This window comes from Gymnoscopelus microlampas (genome assembly GCF_963454915.1).
Source record: "Gymnoscopelus microlampas genome assembly, chromosome: 12".
NCBI lineage: Eukaryota > Metazoa > Chordata > Actinopteri > Myctophiformes > Myctophidae > Gymnoscopelus > Gymnoscopelus microlampas.
In genome coordinates, this window is record NC_139949.1 from 24,129,074 (window position 1) to 24,149,099 (window position 20,026).

The 20,026-nt window shown below is 39.9% G+C and overlaps 1 protein-coding gene across 2 annotated transcripts in view; it reads left to right on the top strand.

The window, feature by feature from the left end:
* ntm (neurotrimin) overlaps positions 1-20,026 on the top strand; it is a gene marked incomplete at its 5' end in the record, with an annotated part of 414,076 nt that overhangs the window by 351,204 nt on the left and 42,846 nt on the right. For both annotated transcript variants that reach the window (XM_084073422.1, XM_084073421.1), the window contains one exon: positions 15,509-15,741. In XM_084073422.1, coding sequence (XP_083929548.1) covers positions 15,509-15,741 — 233 coding nt within the window. The remainder of the gene's footprint in view (positions 1-15,508; positions 15,742-20,026) is intronic.

The following is a 20,026-nucleotide window of genomic DNA, read 5'->3' on the forward strand; positions in this document are numbered from 1 at the left end:
CTGGCCACAGAATATTTATATCCAATATGATCGATTCCAGGACGGCTGCTAAGCACGGAGGGGATCATTGTGCTGCTGTGAGAAGAAATAAAACTTCCCTTCTTACAGGCTGTTGAAAATTGCATGTCTCGCCAAGATGCAGGGAAAAAATCTTTCGATCACGTGATCTCCTGGATCTATTTGACTTGAGGTTGAAAATGGTAACTCAGGTGATAGACTAACGAGGAACAGTGATCCCCTTTATGTTTACAAACGGTCTGACAAGCGATCATAATGGATATAAATGTTCTGTGGCCAGTTGGGGAGGTGGGAAAGACGTGCATTTTTGACGGAAGAGGCTGTTTTCGGCATGCTGTGACAAGGTAAGGCACCGTCGCCGGTGCCCTTCTCCCTCTGGTGGACGTCCACTGATACTGTTTGTGTTTACAAAAGGTCAGACGATAGATCATAGTTGATAAAAAGTGACTAGTTGAAAAGGTAAAAAAAAAAAAAATCGCTGGCAGTGGGTGATTGATTTATGTATTTATTCTGGCAGTGAATGAGTTAATGAAGGCTGCATTAAGCTGAATACATCAACATTAGAGCCTTGAATAAGCTGGCTTTCATACAAAGTCAATGCTTTTCCTTTGTTCCCTAATTATGTGTTGTTTTTCTCTTGTGTAATCTTTACTTGGCAATGGAGTTATTTTAGTATAACAACATGTCAATTAACTATGAAGAGGTGTTGAAAGCACACTATAGTAGTCTGTTAAGATTAATAGAAATGTTCTAATGCTCTACAGGATGAACATCACAGCAGTACATTTGCACTATAATGCTGTTGTACGGTTATGATGTTCTTAAATACCTTATATTTAAGCAGATAATATTCATGTATTTATATCCTATATTAACTCATTAACCGCCAGAGTTAAAACATCGGCTATAGCTGCCCTTGCCAGCGATTCTGAGCGTTTTCACTAACCTGTATTATATATATATATAAATTATATATATTATAATTATTATTATTATTATTATATATTGTATAATTCTTATTCTTCTCAACGATCCACCCAGCAATCGCCTCAAAAGACGTAGGGGGGATCTGGGAGAAAAAAATGTGTGCCGTCGCAATAATCCGTTCCATAGTTATGGGCAGTTGAATGTGGCTTGTATTCGACAAAAAGCGACAGAAAGCAGAGATTTAAAAAAAATATATAAATCCTACAATACTAAACGAAACCAGCTTAATTTAGTTGTGATCATGTGATTTCTGGGTGTACTCTTCTCGGGTGATCCTGGGATAATTTGCAGGCTGCGGAAGAGCGCCCTCTATCGTAAACCACTGAAAGCACCACGTAACGAGTGACTTGTCAATGGCGGTGTGAGCCTTAGATTGAAATGACGAGTATACTGGTCAATGGCAGTCTATGCGTTAAACACTGTTCAGGGGCCACATGTGGCTCCCAGGGGACACAGGCACACCGTTGCTCCAATCCACACCAAACTTGGCACAGTTTCTGTTCAAGGCAGGGACTGCCGTGAGAATGGTCACACCACGGGCCACATGTGGCCCCCAGGGGCCCACAGGGCCATAGGCGCACCAATGCTCCAATCAGCACAAAACATGGCTCAAACACTGTTTCGATGGCATGAGAATACTTCACCAAAAAATTAAACTTACTATGTGGGGCACTACAGCAGTGTTACAGTAGTGTTTAACGCTTCAAATGCTCTGATCAGCGCAATATAGGACTAGATTCTCAGGCTGCTATATGTGGCCTGAAAATCTAGTTTTATGAAAGGACTTACATGTTGCCAATATTAATTTCAGATGTGTTTTATATTATTAAAAGTACAGAGATTGGGACAACAGTTAATCATAAGCTCAGCCTATTACTGTGATGATCTATTAACATTTCTATAAATGAGTTAGTCCTGGTTTTCTTTTTTAATGAGAGGGGAACACTCCAGCAGCTCCACTTGGAGGCAAATAAACTGTCAGGACTAGCCTTGGGAGTGTTTAAGCCAATACTGCTAGCCCCACTTTATTGGCTGATGAACAGTCTGGAGGACTGTGCTCATGGTATAAGCCCTTATTGGCACAATGGCTCATTCACGCCCCACATCCTCCACCAGCCCGTGATGTTTTCCCATCCTCTTTTTTTGTGCAGTTTACAAAGCAGAGCAGCCTGCAGCACCTTTTTTTGCTTGATGCCGCGAGGCAAGCAGATAATAACCTGTCACTCACTCTGTCATCAAGTCACTGTGCTAAAAGAACAATGGCGGCTTGTCTGGAAACAATCTCTATTTCACCTATACTGTAAATAGGCCATGCAGTTGCTCAATATCGATTCATTTACAATGGCTAGTTTAAAAGTGGGTTAGCAATACTCGAGAGCTTCCATGCAGTTATAGGGGAGTCCGTCATTTTAACTAGTCCCCGCTGTCAATGGACATGTTGGTTCTTACAGTATAGCCTACTACTTCAATGTCCTCACCAACGAAGACCCGCCTCCCAACTCATCCAATTGGACAGTGGGGAAAAGAATGGCAATGACGTGGGTTACTTTATGCACTGAGTTCCATTTCTTTCAACTTGGGACATCCAGGGCACTCCTCCAAAAAGTCAAGGCACATAGAGCTTAAAAATACAGACCTGCAAAGCAAAGGCAAGTAAAAAGCTTCACTCACATTGATAACAATTACAAAAATACCCGTCACCCCTCAACAAGAGCTTCGTAACAGCTACAGTACAGTAAACTGATTCAACTCTTATTCCAACTTTTAAAATCCCACTTCAGCTTGTTACATATTCAGACATTCAAATATTGTATGTCAAAGTATGGCTCCCCTTTTTTCCATATTCATTTGAGCCTATTTAAGGAAACAGTCTTTGTTGCAACTGCAGTAGTTGGCAAGTTAGACTTTGATGGTACACTACACTTGGATTAAAACTTTCCAACTTCTACATGAAACATTTATACTTGAAAGTTGAAAGTCTCTACTGTACTGTATATAGCTTGAATATGGCTTTTCCAAATGATTATTCAAAAGTCACAATATTGTGTTAGAGCTATTTATGATCGTATACATGGACTTCAGAAATATTTGTCTCACAACTAAACTAAACAAGAACATTCTGGAGCTAGGGAGAGACTGATAGAAAATATATCATATACACAAAAACGCCAGAGAGAACGGCAGCAGAGCTCCCTCTGCTGCCGTTCTCTCTGGCATTTTGTGTATATGTATACTTTAGCCCCAAAGCTACAGTAGGTCCACCCACCATCCGGCTGGGTTATGGGACCATGACCGCGGCTACAGATCCTATAGCCTGTGGGGGCCGCAACCATGACAACATAGCTGTGGAAAAAAATGCAATTAAACAGCTTCGAAACCCCTCAAAGACCGCTTTGAGAATCACTGGCTTAAACAACATTTTAATACCAATACAGTACCGTTATCATATGGTATTCTTCTCTATTCAATGTTGTCTGCCCTCTTCCATTACATATTAATCCTTGGCCAACTGTGCTATATTTTGTGCTTTTATTAATGGAAGTAGCACAAAGGTAATAACACGTAATATTGTAAATTAAAAAAATATTCATTTTTGCGTGCGTGGGTGCGTGTGTGTGTGTGTGCGTGCGAGAAATAGAATTGGAGCCAGACCGATGTGTGCCGATTATTAAAAAAGGTTTAAAAAAGCTATTTGTGTTTATTTTTATTTATTTGTTGGCTTATACAGTAAGTTAAATATTTGGAAAATAGAAACTTTAACCAATCTAAAATGTTTAACTTTTTGGGGGGACAAAATATCGGTGAAAACATTGATAATTGGTGGTCTACGAGACCTGGATCTGGCATTGGTCAGGCACTAGTGAGAATGTGTGCTTGAATGTACTAATGCACTTTCAGAAGTGCTTTGGAGAAAGGCGCTACAGAAATGCAGCACATTTAGAGTGGTGACCTTAATAAAGCATGTAAACCAGGAAATTAATCTTATAGTGTGGTGTCTCTTTCATTTCTTGCCCCTTGGCATCACTGCAAGAAGCTGATGTGACACAAAAAGTAAATTAGAAACTATGGCACCTGTCAAATTGGGGGCACACAGCAGTTGTACAAATGACTCAGTGGTTACAAAGATGCAACTTGGTGATGATGAGTTGACTGTTCGAAAGAGTAATGCTCTCTGGAAGTTATCCAGGCCTTATACATTACAGCTATTTATTCCTCTTAAGTGCTTTGGTGCTTAATCAGTCATGTCTAGACTAAATAAATATATAAACAGCATGCTCCCTAGTTGCAGAGCAATTGCTGCTGCTGTTAAAGGGGAATGCCACTCATGTTAATCTTGTGGCATGGGCCTGTTCAGTCGATATTTACTAGCCCTCTCCTATACCTGGACGGCAGTAGCTACCTAAGATTCTGTCATGTAATGGAGATTCACATATTTTTTACCTGATTAATTGAACAGGCAAATACATTGTGGTTTATGCACAATATTGCTTTAGTTTTTGCACCCAAGTGAGCTCCATTCTGTCAAATGTCTATTCACTGACCATACATCAATACAGTAATTCGACCATTTGTCTCCATTTTCTGATTTTATATTTGTTTATGTTAGGAACCATCCTACCACTATAATAAGCTGTACAGTTTGGCATTGAAAATATATATATTTTTAATAAACTTTTGAAATACCCCCATTGAGGGTTAGACTAGTATGCCTTTTTGTTATGTTTCTGTTGGTCTGGGCTGGGAGGTTTTAAATATTTCCAGTTCAGGACCACCATATACATTTATTTGGATCGTTTTCCACTGTGCTTCTGTTGTGAATTGTTGTTGTTGAGTTCTTACAGTTGTACTGTACAGTGATACAATGCTTTGGATTGGAGAATTGGCGTAGGTATGGTACGTTAAGCTCATATTTTCAGCTTTTATCTTGAAAGTCTACTAGAAACTCACTTGTGTGTGGGCAAGCTCCCGACTGCACTGAATAAATAGGATGAGACGTGCTATTAGAGCCATGCTCTTTTTTCCGCCTTAAACACATTTTAAATCACTTTAGTGATTCTTAGGAGAAGATTCATGACACACTACAGTGAAATATTTCCCTGGTGGATGTTTGTTACTGAGAGCCAGTTGCTCTCATCTGAAGAAAATAATAGCAACTGAATGTTTACTTTGAACAACAATAGCAATACTGATTATATTAGTAATATTAACCACTTAAACTCTCTATTCTTAGAGAAATGGACTTGAGTTACAACTGTACATGGATCCCTTTTTGCGCTGTGAGCTTGTAGATCTGTTATTTTTGGCTACCCCAGAATATGGATGCTGGTGTTTAAGTGTAATAGCCAGCCTCTTCAGCAAATCTGACTCATAGGAAGCTTTCAAAATGTAAAATTAATTTAGCTCTGATCCTGTTGGAGCTAAGTTGGAGACATGTCTCTAGGTTCTCATGTTAGCCTACTGTGATGCTGCCCTTGTTTTGTTTCTGTGCGTTAAAGATGTAATAGATCAAGAGCTTCTGTGACACTGACTTCCTTCATGCTTTACTAGTGTAGCCACTATAATTGATAAAGACAGAAAAGTTCCATTAATTAGGCCATATAATTAGAATTTGCCAAGGGAAAAATACTGTATATACCTACTCCTAAGCACATTGCCACTAAAGACTAACATGTGGCACTATCCCGAACCAATCAGACCTCTGGTAAGGAGTATAAATGCTATCAATCATTTTAATGTGTTGTTGGTTTTGCACGCGCGCACGCGCACGCATGCACGCACGCGCAAACACACACACACACACACACACACACACACACACACACACACACACACACACACACACACACACACACACACACACACACACACACACGGACCCCACTTTGAGAACCAATGGCCTACGGTACGGTATGCTGCCCTTTGCCGTCATGTGATTGATCTCACCAGGTAGTTTTCCCTGTGTAATCAACCCAGCACTTGTGCGTGACATCAGTGCATTTTCTGCAGATAAATCACTTGCAGCAGTAACATACTGTATGTCATAAGTTCTATTCCCTTTGCATCTCACCTGGCTTTTCATGTATGAAGTTGCACGGATGCTGTTCTGCCTGTAGCAATTGCAGCAATTTGCTCAACGCACATCGTTCCATCTTTTGACATCTCTTGTCTCACAGAGCCACCAGTATATTTCAGAGGCAAATTCTTTTTTTCTGAATCAGATTTGTGCATAACATAGATTCCATCCATAAGCTCATCCTCCGACTGCATTTCATTTATATTCTGTTGAAAGTCTAAAGCTTGCTGAGCCATGTAATGCACCATGTTTGCAACCGCCCTTTGCAACAATAACCAGACCATTCGTGCATCCACCCGTCTGCATTGGTGGTCTAATGATGCAGTATGTTTACCCTCATTTATAGCTCTGTTTCAATAGAATCATAACAGCCTCACCTATGCCATGTTGTCCATTATTTTCTAGTTTTGATGAACAAATGTGACTTTTAAATTCCCCCATGAACAAAATGTCCAAAGACAAGCGTGCATCTTCTGAACCATGCATGTCAATAAGCTAAAACCCAATTAGAACGAGACAAGACTGCATAGCTAGCTAGCTTTATTTTGGATAGAGACAGTGATCAGAGAGACGGAAAAGGTGGGAGGATGACATGCATCCACCAGGGGCGCCCAGTTGAATTGAATTTCTAATGACAAGACTGTGTGCCACTTATAAATGATGAATGAGATAGAGTGTGTGTCTGTAAACGTTTTCTTGAACTGTCAGAATCTATTCTGGCAAAAACATTTCAATCATTGAGGAGTAACGATGATGAAAGTTTGACAAAAAATGAGGCGAGAGTAGAATTGTTGATACCCCCATAGAGGGGAGATTTTTTGTTATATTAATGATTTCTGCTTTGGTGATGATACTGAGAGACAAACACAGGCCACTCAATTACCGGGCAGAAACACTTTCCACTCATCTATCCTGTCTTGACCCCAAGGTAGGGTTACATGGTAGGTTACATATTAAAACATATAAACACATAAAAAGGAATACGTAATACGTAAAGCTACAACACAATAACTCTTCAAATGCTTTAACTTAAATTAGACTGCCACCATATGTTGTTTTTAGACATTGCTTACCCACAAGATTTCATTACTCACAATTATCATGACTTCCACATATAGATCTTATATCCTATGTGTATGTTATGTAATATTTTAAAAGTTTTAATCTGTAAACTTGTACCATGTAACCCTACCTTGAGGACAAGACAGGACAGATGAGTGAAAAGTGTCATTCTGGGACAGAGCTCTCAGCTCTGTACCTGTTTTATTATTGGCAGTATTCTGTCACTTCTTCTTCTGACACTTTTCGCAGTTCTGGCTGAACCGTGCAGTCGCTTTTTACGAAACTCGGCCATATGGTAGATGGTCATGAAAAACTATCAAAAAATAAATCTCACAATCTTTCGTCCAAAGGTGGCGCTATAGCACTCAATTGAAAAATGCCAACTTTGAACAGGTACAACTCATGCCCTGTTTGACCTACAGCCATGAAACTTGGATACACATATGCGTCTCCTCGTGCTGAACAACTTTCACACGCTGACTTTTGACCTCTGACCTTTAGATCTCCCACCATTTTGAATTATATGAAAAACAGCCATTGGCTCCTAACTTCTGCATTTTTTCACTTATGGAAATTCCGCCGCCTAGAAGTTGTCGGCAGAGGTCCAAAGTTCAAGTGTTAAACGTTTCGTGCAGATTGCTCCAAAATCCCAGGATTCCATAGATTTTAACTATTGCAGTTTTATGAAAATTATTCATCTGCCCCTAAAACATACATGCAAGACTCACATTTCTTTGAAACGTTGCAGTAATGTAGAGAGTCATTCCAAATATCACTGAAACCAATCTCACTCCAATTGGCCAAAGGGGGGCGCTATAGCAATTTTTTGAAAATGCAAACTTTAAACAGGCAAAAGTCATGCCTCGTTTGGCCGAAAGTCGTGAAACTTGCTTACACTTGTGCCTTGACTCATGAGGAACACATCTATCGCTTTAACCAGTAAGCTCCGCCCTTAGATTGTCCGCAATTTTGAGCAGTTTGAAAAACACTTAAACCCAGGATTTTTCAGCTATTTGCGTGAAACTGTATCATCTGTGTGATCTCCTTTTTCACAGTTCCTTGTCTGTTGGTCCAATGGCGTCTCCCTTAAATGAGTGCCACACAATCTCAAGGTCGTCAGTTCAAGCCTCACTTGCAGACTTCATTTAAGTTGAATTGCAAACAACATGACTGTATCAATGAATACATGTGCAAATGGTAAAGATAACCTGAAATGCATATTTGAGAGTACGTTTTTCAACGTATGACATACTTCATTCTGAAAATAGCCGATCTACAATCTCAAAACCTTTCAGATAGCAACGTGTTTCTGAGCTTGTAGATCGGCTGCTTTCACTGTTTTCGGTTGCGAGGAGACATACAATTTCTCTATTGGTAAATGGTTTGTGAACGAGTGATCTTAGTGTTGGCTTGGTTCATGACAGAAGGCAAGAGTTTATGATCTTCAACAGAAAACATCAGCCTGGACAAAACTATAGCACTATAGGTAGTGTTGCAGCCTATTAGTCTGAAGGTTGAGAGTTCGATTCCTGTTAATGGCAATAGGTTGAGATGTCCAATCAATCCATTCTGTTTTCATCTCTCTCTCTCATCAATCTATTCCGTTTCCATGTCTCTCTTCAATCTATTCCGTTTCCATGGCGCTCTCTTTCTCTCTCTCTCTCTCATCAATCTATTCCGTTTCCATGTCTCTCTCTCTCTCTCTCTCTCTCTCTCTCTCTCTCTCTCTCTCTCTCTCTCATCTATTCCGTTTCTATCTCTCTCTCTCTCCAGTTTCCATGTCTCTCTCTCTCTCTCTCTCTCTCTCTCTCTCTCTCTCTCCAGTTTCCATCTCTCTCTCTCTCTCTCCAGTATCCATGTCTCTCTCTCTCTCTCTCTCTCTCTCTCTCTCTCTCTCTCTCTCTCTCTCTCTCTCTCTCTCTCTCTCTCTCTCTCTAGTTTCCATGTCTGGCCCTTTATTATCGCTGCTTGCAGCTATATTACTGTATTTGTTATTGCTTAGCTGATACGGCCATGTTGTCAATTAGTGACTCGGCTGTCTGTGAGGATACCAGAAGGTGAATCTTTGCACCATTTGGTGGCTCAAGGGGAGGTGAATCATTGGCCGGGCGATGAACCAGTTGAAATAACACAGGGATAGCACATGCATATAACAGAGGGAAAAAACTAAATTTTAGAAAATTAAATAATGATTGCAATTAGGATGTAAAGAACAAATACTTAGCAATAGCTTGTTGGTACAGTAACAACAATATGCAGGCTAAATAATAATAATAATAATAATAAACTTTATTTATAAAGCGCTTTTCAAAACATGGTTACAAAGTGCTTTACAGTGGCAGTCAAATACATTACACCAAGAACATATTTGGTGTTGACGGTGAGGCATTTCAGTTTAAAAACAGATGGTAGGATGAACCTCCATACATTCATTAAATTCATTACAGCCAAGGACAAGAGAACAGTACAATACCATAAAACAATAATCGCATGGTTTAAGGGAAGGCCTTGATATAGAGGTAGGTTTTCAGGAGTGATTTAAAGGATGCCACTGAGTCGGCATCCCTCAGGTTCTGAGGTAAGGCGTTCCATAGAGTAGGTGCCTGGGCTGTAAAGGCCCGATCGCCCTTAGTGACAAGGTTAGTTTGGAAAGGAATGAGGAAACCCTTGCCTGACGATCTAAGGTTGCGCACAGGTTCATGTGGTGTCAGCATGTCGAAGATGTAAGAGGGGGCTAGGCCTCGCAGGGCTTTAAAAGTTGTCAATAGGATCTTAAAATCAATTCTAAATCTCACTGGCAGCCAGTGAAGGGAGGCCAGGACTGGTGTGATGTGGTCACGCCTCCTAGTGTTGGTCAGTAGTCTGGCTGCTGAGTTCTGTATAAGTTGGAGGCGAGAGATAGCCTTTTTGCTGAGCCCAGAATACAGCGAGTTACAATAGTCTAGGCGTGAGGTGATGAAGGCATTTATTACTTTTTCGAGGTCTGAAAATGTGAGGAAATTTTTGATTCTGGAGATGTTTCTCAACTGGAAGAAGCATGACTGTACGACTTTGGATATTTGCCCATCAAAGGACAGATCAGAGTCGAACCACACCCCTAGATTTCGAGCTGATGTCTTCACATTATTTGCCAGGCTGCCTAGCTGTGTCTGTATAGAGAGGGTGGAACTTGGGGGGCCGAATAGGAGAATCTCGGATTTTGCCTCGTTTAGTTGGAGGAAGTTTTGGGACATCCAGCACTTAATGTCTGAGAGACATGCGAGGATCCGGGATATATTATCTGTGTCGTTCTGTTTGAGAGGGATGTATAGTTGGGAGTCGTCTGCATAGAAGTGGAAATGTATGTTATGATTTCTAATGATATGGCCAAGTGGGAGCATATAAATTGAAAAGAGCAGTGGAGCCAGAATTGAGCCTTGGGGGACTCCACAGGACAGGGGGACCTCTGAAGAAGACGCCTCCCCGATCACCACCGAGAAGCTCCTATCGGTAAGGTAGGAGCGTAGCCAGTTTAGTGCTGTGCCCCTAATGCCAACCCATTTTTCCAGGCGGTCGATTAAAATAGCGTAGTCTACAGTGTCGAATGCTGAGCTAAGGTCTAAAAGTATTAAAATTGAACCGTCACCATTGTCAGCTGCAAGTAATAGATCATTTGTGACTTTTAAAAGGGTTGTTTCTGTACTGTGGAGGGCACAGAAACCTGATTGGAAGTCCTCAAAAATACTGTTAAAATTCATAAAATCTATCAGCTGATTAGCCACAGTCTTTTCTAGGATCTTTGCTAAAAAAGGAAGCTTTGAAATAGGCCTAAATCATTTCTAAATGTCACTTGCTGGATCAGTGTAGGACAAAATGACAGATATCTGTGCTCCCTACATTAAAGACGAGCTGAAATTAAAAAAACATATTTTTCTCCTTTTTTAGAGTAAAGATATATGGTCATAATGGGGATATAGTTAACAATGTATTACAAAAAAATGTATTATATCAAAAGTCAAGTCCAATCTTAATTACTCTCTGTCAAACAAAAATGTCATGCATGCTTACATCAGCAGGAACCAATAATATGATGACAAGCACCTGTCATACAGGTATTTGTATGATCACATCCCATACACCAGACCGGCAACGCAGGGCAATGCAGTAATCGGCAACTTGATTCAGTTCTGCCGTGTACGATTTTTTAAATTTTGTTTTACCTTGTGGACTGACTTGGCATCCAGGCAGGCCATGGTACTCGGCATTGCTCAAAATCATTGCTTATAGTCGGATAAAAGATGTGCTGACAGCTGGTGTGTGGAGGTTGGAAACATGGGGCAAGTTGGAAAGCTTGGTGCGTTCCAACCTCGTCCCTCATTGCTGTGATTGGCTGAGACGCACACAGCTCCCGTTTCACTAGGAAGTACATCACAATACGGAAATCAAATACTCTCCAATACCATTTCATGTCATCTTTCATGAAAAGTTAATTGTTCTCTTTCTGATGTAGCCAGTGATACATTAAACATCAACTCCATCAATTGTCAACATCTCGGATTAACAGTGTGAAAAAAAGGCTACTCCGGTTGTGAAGCAAGAAGTATGCATTTTAATTATGCACACACTCTGTGTCAGAATACACATGGGCAGATGACAGGAGTTGTTTGTTCAAAGGAAAAAATCACTTCCCAATTTCACATCTTCAGTTTTCCCTTTCACGGCCTTGGGAGAGTTGACACAGGGATTAGATTTTGTTTGCCATCTGTGCTGAAGAAATGAGGTGAAGATGTATGGTTAGCTAAATATGTATCCCTTCCCCCCCCCCTGTTTTCACTAGCCAGGAATACTAGCAGTTAACATTTTTATGCAGGATTCATTTATTAGTATATTAGGAAAAAGATAGTTTAATGTTTCAGTCAAACTCTATAATGTATGACATAACCAGTAAAATGTCATATCTTCAGTTTAGTTCCAATGTCCCATCTTCTATGAGATTAAGTCTAGCCATTGTGTGGCATTATGCTGTCATCCTTGGGTCAAAGACTCAACATCAAGAGTAAAACCTTTTGCAGTGAAAGTGGCCATGGGCATGACACCCGGCTAAATCCATCAGCTAATACAGGTCACCAATCCCTCCGTCCCTACGATAACCTGGCCACTGCTCTAAGTGATCTAGACTCTTCTCCCTCCTGGCTCCCAGGCTGTGGAATGACCTCCCATCGGGCAGGACTGCAGAGTCACTCCCCATCTTCCTTCACAGACTGAAAACCCAAGTATTCAGACTCCACCTCATTTCCAGCCTCCCTACTCGACCCCAGCCAGTTTCATTCATTATTCAGTATCAATTAAACTCTGAGGACGCTCAGGATTTCGTGTATACCTTCTATCACTTATACTGTACTGTACTTAAGATAACGCAGCGCTATAGGCGCTACCAGTTTAAAATCCATGTGATGTCTGCAGACGTAGCAGCTAAATCTGTCTATTAAAATAATATTATTTTCAGCTGATATCTTAGTTATTATACGTTTTTTCTGTGTGTGGTATTTTTTTCAGTTTTGGGAAAATACCCAATCACATTTAGCTGCCCTATAGTGGATGAAATTAGTTGAATCTCAATATAGACAAAGTACGGAGCAGATCATTTGAAGAATGACACGTCCGTCCAGACAGTAGGATAGTATGCAAAATAGCTGCCTCTGTGTCGTAATGAGCACTCATATTAATAATAATAATATAAAAATCCAAACCTTTTCTGGATTAGGGCCCACAAATCTCAAAAGCATTCGCAGGCGACCGTTCTGACCACTTTTGAACTGCCGTGTTCAGTGGTCAGATAGGTGGGCTGCATTAATTTTAATTATCTATAAATCTATTGTGTTCTGGCTTGTATCAACGGAACTAACAGTATTCCTATTTATCGGTATCACAATGAAAAAAATAGCATGTCATTTATTTACGTATATTATTTTTCATAATGTTATATTACCATTAAAATCGTTTTGCCAGTTATTTGGCGGCCCACTTGCAATTAGCTCGCGGCCCACCAGTGGTCCCCGGTCCACAGGTTGAGAATCACTGTTTTAAAGTAATGGCCTTACAAGGACAGTGAGGGTGACAGACTGAAAATGGCAATCAGCAAAGAGGTTGTACTGTACAATGGATCTCTTCCAAGAAAGTCTCATCACTGTATCATTTTCACTTGGGTGGGCTTACAGATGATTACATGCTTCTGTCCTTCATGGAGTTTAACAATGGACACAGGAAAATCCACAGTGATCATTTTACTCAAAACCTAAAGGTGTCCATGTGTAAGTTACTAGTTAGCACTGAGGATTTTACCTTGCATCTACTACAGTGCATTATGTTCAGTAAACTGCCCTAAAACTGTAAAGCAGTTCCTCTTACTTGTTTACATGTTTGTCCTTGGTTGGTCGGTGTACTGTCTGCTGACCTCAATATCGTAAAGTGCTTGATGTTCTATGCATGAACAGCGCTTCTTCTTATTCTTCTATTGTTATTGGTCAGAAAATTCAATGGCAGGGCAATAGTGCTGCTGATGTTATTGTATGTTGTTTACGAACGCAGAGTAAAAGAAAACAGGCTTGAAGTACTGCAGCCCAGCCATTGAGTTGGTTTTGTGCCCTGTGAAATTCTCTCACTGCCCAGAGAAATTCATTTACTGTTGCCAATATAAATATGAACTGTAGCTTCAGGCTACTGTCACAATAAATTGATCAATCATCTCACATGCACCGTGGTCCATTACGCTGAAAGCCATTGCTTATACGTATGTATCGATTGTGCACAGACAGTGAAGTTTTGTCTTCTTTTCCCATCATAACACCACAAATGCCCCAAGGATGCCATTGACCCTACTGCCGCCACTGAAGTGGAAGTGACTGATGTCATAGCCAAAGCTGTGACAGCATAAATGGAGCCAGGAGTCTTTCAGCTGCAAAGCGTTGTTACTTCCATTATATTTCCACCATGCTGAATTGCTGGTGTTTATATCACTTCTAGACTAACCTCAGGCGCTCTATTCCTCCACAGGCATATCAGGCCATTGAGGGATAAATAAACTTAGAAAAAGAACATGATTTCAATGGAGCAATTTTCAGAAGTGATTTTCATTCTTCATTCTTCATTCTTTTCAGAAGTATGATTCTATACATTCCAACCATCCACTGCCAAATGCCAATCCACTGAATGTTGTGACATCAGTCCTTTTGTCAGCCCCATTAGCGGCCCCTAGAGGCTGTGCTCCTCCTTACACCCAACCAGATATATCAGTGGTTTGAAATGTGTTACATTGGCATACTTAGAGCCATGTGGTCTCACTAGTGGAGCTAAAAATGAGAGAGAGAGAATAGGTTAAGTACATAGGTCTAAGTACATTTTGGGGGTGGGGGCCTGGAGGTGGGCACATATTGTATATTCACTGAAGGTGCTAGAGGAAAAAGGTCATGGGGTCATCAAAATCGGGTTCATTGTGCAATCTGCCCATTTGATATTATCTTATATGCAAGTGGACATTTGTTGACATGGTAACAATAAAAGTGCACAATGGAGTTCTAAATATAGAGAAAATGTCTGAACAGGAAACAGGAGTGTGTGGGCAGATCATCAAAATTAACCTGATAATTACAATGTCAAAGTAGAGAGCTATGTTTGATTGTGCTTAACATCCTAGTAATTATCCTTGTTTGAGATTGTTGGTGATTAACATTTAATCATTTGCATTAATATTCCACTTTAAATGTGATTGTTTATAGTCCAGTTAAATATGACAAACATCCCTTGTGTAAAAGATTGTGACAAGAGTATTTTAGAGAAACTGTGAATCGAGATTTAGCCTTTCAGTTCATGGAAGGTTGCTGACAGCCAATCACCCACACAGCCATGCAAATGATGTGTAAAAACGCATTCACACTTTGACACATTCACTGATCAGTGGTATGCATTAAGCTGTCAGATGTTCAATATTTCCTTTTGATTTGATCATTAATTTCCAAAGACCAACAGCAAAAAGAAGAGGAAAGAAATCATATCGTGCTCAACATGGGAACAATGTGGATCTAGGACTTCATGATGCCACCCTGTAATGACGTCAATTGTCTTTAACATATCTATGACGACTCCAAATTTGAGCAAGGTTCAGCCCGATCAGATCACCAATGATTTCCATTTATAAAACTATTATAAATAAATACAAATTTAACTTAGGTGAGAAATTTGTGGATGGCCTACTGGTAGTGTGCACAAGTGATTTGGTGCTGATCGGTTCAGCGGTTCGCGAGATTAGCTCCGGACACACATACAGTAGTTGATCAGGAATATCAGGGAAAGTTTTAACATGTTATTCTTTTTCCCCCCTTTAATTTACAGGTGCGCACAGGGGGATATTGTTACACACACAGCCTGGCTAAACCGGTCAAGTATACTCTATGCTGGGGAAGACAAATGGTCAGTGGATCCCAGAGTGAGTCTGGTGACCCTCAATCAGGACGAGTTTACCATCAAGATTGAAAACGTGGACATGACAGATGAAGGCCTATATGTCTGCGCTGTCCAGACAAGCAGTCGACCGAGAACCACTTCTGTGCACATCCTTGTCCAAGGTAACAAAAGCTTTCTAGATTAAAAAGATATTGTGTTATTTATTGTGTGCTGCCTGTCTGTGTGTACTCTTCTGTGAGTGAATGTTCCGGTAGTTGTTCTCATGTCCTATTTATCTTTACATTTTTTTATAATCGAAGTTTGGCAGAGTTCTCAACCATCATTTTGCAGTAAACGACACTAGTTGGCAATTTTGGCACAGGATTCAACTGTGAAAATTGGTGGTGGGCGAGCAGACACGTCCCACCCAATGCTCAAAGTTGGCAAACTCTATAAAATTCTCGGATACAGTAGCCAAGAGTATATAAAAGGTGCATACTGTACCAAAAAAAAAAACAAGGTTGAACAATCTGGTTGTCAGTCACTCATACTTGAGGCAGATTATGTTTTGGATTTGTTCATGTGTTGTGAATTCTTATGTTAAGCACTTTGTTCTTGAACGGTGTTGTACAAATAAAGCGTATTATTATTTATTATTATTATTATTATTATGGTTATTATCCTATATTAAAATTGGCTAATGGAGGGCCAGCCTTCTGACAGCATGCTGAATTGTGACTCAGACAAAACTATAAACAAAACCGATACTCCCATATATAGGCATGTCACAATGACTTAGACCTAGCCATAAACAAACGTGATCCGCCCATATATAGGCATATATGGAGAGGCATATATGGAGACTCGGTTGTCCAGGGCCACAGATTAGACCGCTATGCCCATATATGATCATGTGCATATAAGGGACCGATCGACTTCACTCGAGGGAGTGCGGTGCCTGCTGATCAGATATGTGGGTGTCCACAATCGCCGATCCGATCCAACTGATATGTCCATATATGACATCAGTGATCTCCATATTATGGTTATAAAAGGGACACGGGTAGACAGACAGATACAGAAACCTCCATATTTACAATATATACAATGGGCACAGGGAGACAGACAGATACAGAGATCTCCATATATGGGCACAAAATGGACACAGACAGATGGGTGCAATGCCACTACAAAGCCCCCTACACTAGTTGTGACTCAGACATATTGGTTGGATCTTCGGTGCGACATAGGTGTGAGGGCCGCGTAGCGGCCCGAACTCTAGTTATTATAATCTTGTTAGGTGAACAAGTGAGTGAGAGAGGAATTGTTTTTTCTTTTTCTTTTTTCTTCTTCTTATCTTTAGTCCGTTTTTGCTTTATTTGCTGTAGCTGAGGATAGAGATGGGGAATGACATGGTGGTCTCTGGCCAGAATCTGGAATGTTGCAATTATGTTGTCAACACACCATTAAGTCAGCCACCGGCACACCACGCTGAAAGGAATTTAACCACATAAACCCTATATACTTAGCTGACCAGATTCCTAAGGGCTTTTATACTATACTATCTTCGCCGAAAATAGCGTTACAAGCTCAAAGATACACTCAATGATGTGATGATGCACACATCATGTGCTCAAATGCATCGCAGGGTGTTGTGAGCTTGTAGATCTGCTATCTTTTGCCAAAAAAAGAATAGGAATGCTAGGGTTCAACTAGGGTTGCAGAGTTGTGAGTAATACATTATAAAGTAGCACATTGCTGTAATAATATAATATTTAGCAAATTTGCATTAAAGAGTAGTATAACGGCAGTACTATCTCATTGGAGTAATAATATTACTGTTACTAATCAATGACATACCTTTGTTACCAAAGTTATAGGCTATTATTCCCTCTCTGAAGCTCTGGAAAGATGTATGCTGAACCAGTTGGCACAATATTTTGAAGGCAATATTTAGGAAATACAGGTCTGTCCCTCCTGACCCTATCACACCCTGGTCAACTCTCTAAGCGACCTAGACTCTTCCTGACTCGCCCCATCAGTCAGGACTGCAGACCCGCTCCCATCTTCCGCCATAGTCTGAAAACTCACCTCTTTAGATGCCACATCATCAATCTCTATCTCGATCTTGCACCGTGTCATTCACTCTGGATAGGCTATAATACAGTATGTGCCTCTTACTGTGCATACCTGTATTACTTGGCCCTGCAGACAATTCTGGCCCAAGGCAGCATCATACTAAATACAACTACGTTCTACCAGGTGGTAGATGCCCTTTCTAGGTTCCCCAGGATCAGTGTTAAAGGAAAATGGCCATCACATACAATTTAGTTGTTTTTTTTTTACATAAGTTAGCTGGAAAGTTTTGGGTGACCTTATTTTCCTCCCAAATGTGTGAGAAAAATAGTTTGTCCAGTTATTGCAATCATTCATGGTTAATTCAAAAGTGTAAATAGTAAGGAATTACTTTATTCAGGGGAGCAATAGGTTAAAAGAATATAGATATAATTCATGTACGTAACAAACTGGAGTGCAGTGCTTCTGGAGCACACAAGTGAGGAAATTGAATATTCACAATTTGCATAATCTGGTTGAGGTATTAAGGTAACGTCATTTACTAATTTAGGTGGGTTGATTAATTTACGGTGTCAATTGATAATGTTTTCATATTTGTAATGTTGCACCGCCACAAAAATGTTTTCATATTTGTCAAGTTAAGCTGTCAACAATAATGTCTGCATATTTGACAGACACTGTGCGCTGTCAACAATAATGTTGTTACATTTGACAGACACGGTGCGCTGTCATCAATAATGTTTTCATATTCATATCATCATGTTGAGCCTCAACATGACGAAACTATTCGTGTTAGTCTAACATTTAATTTTGTTGTCAGCTGAGTTGACTAATGTATGTTCTATAAACTTGCAACCGTAGGAACAGTTAACCTTCGAAATTAGCCACAATTTATATGTTCACAGCACAATGAAGGTGCTCTCCAGTACATAAACAAGTAGCATTAAATCCTTGATAGTGAGTAATGTTACTTTTTAAAGTAACTTTACCAACAGCAACACTGTAGGATATCCCAATCAAGTATGCCTGCGATTCCCATTATGAATCATTTCAAATCCATATTATTTTCCTAGATCAGGGGTCTTCAACTTTTTTTCAGGCCAGAGAGATGAAACGGGGACCCCTACTGCATACACTGACTAGTTTATACATACTGTATAGAATTGTGTTGCAGATACAACTTTTTCATACAGTAGCTTCATAGACTTGACATCACTATCATCATGGTTGTGTAAATTAATTAATGTTTGTTTGTTTGTCTCAATGTGTCATCGCGTAACGCATTGTGAGCTTTCAGATCTGCTATTTTTGGCAAATGTTCATCCCAGAATAGGGATGCTAGAGCTTCAGGTTGTCTCTCTGAGTTATTGTTATTGTTCCTCTGTGAGTCTGATGGACATAGAGAGATGGGTTGTACAATGTTCTGGTTAAAGGTAAGAAGACGAGGGCATGTTGCAACAGCTGACACAATTTTATTTAATTAAATGCCAAGTTTAACATAATTGTGTCATGATTTTAGAGAGGGCATTGAGAATGATTGCAGTGGACAGAGGTGTGATTTACCAGCACTGATATATAATGAAGATGACAGAACACAACTTAAGTAAATTAAGAATGACTCTAATGAACTATTTGCACAATAGCTTCTAACATTAATATAGGGCTTTAAAGAACAGAAAAGTGGAAGGTCATTAGGGCCGGGTCTATGGCACCCCAGGCATACCATTTTCCTGAGAACCTAAATATAGCTTTATACAGAATACAAGATACAGTACATGTTATACTCCTTAATCAAAGATTAAACAAAAATAGAATATGGAATCGAATAGAATATTATGGGTTACTTCAGCAGAAAAAAGCATTATCACGGCATTAACATGATCCCTCCCTTGAAATGGGAAAGGTGATAGTAAAACTGCCCTTGAGCAAGGCACCTAACCCAAAAACTGCTCCAGTGGAACTGCTCAGTGGCGAACAATGTAAAACTGTGGTTGTACTGGACAGCTCCCAGGTGTGTAGCTATGAACGAGCAGGGCCCACTTTACCCTGGTTAAATAAAAAAATTAGACAAAGGTAAGTAAGAAAGAAAAGGTCAGTTCAATATTTAATTTCAAATGAAATAATTTAAATTATTAACAATGAATTGATAGTCGCTTAAATGTTAGCATCCCTAGACAAGACTGTGACTTGACTTAAAATCCTATACTTATTTGTCAGGGATTGACACATTTATCATTTATATTCAAGATCAATTAAAGCACGTAAATACTGTATGCCTACGCCGTGATAAGGCATTGTCAACCAAAATACATCAGCTCTTAGCCTTCATTCTTAAAGGTGTTTATAGACAGTTTGCTATCAAAGCTCAACATCTTACTGTAATTAATGTGG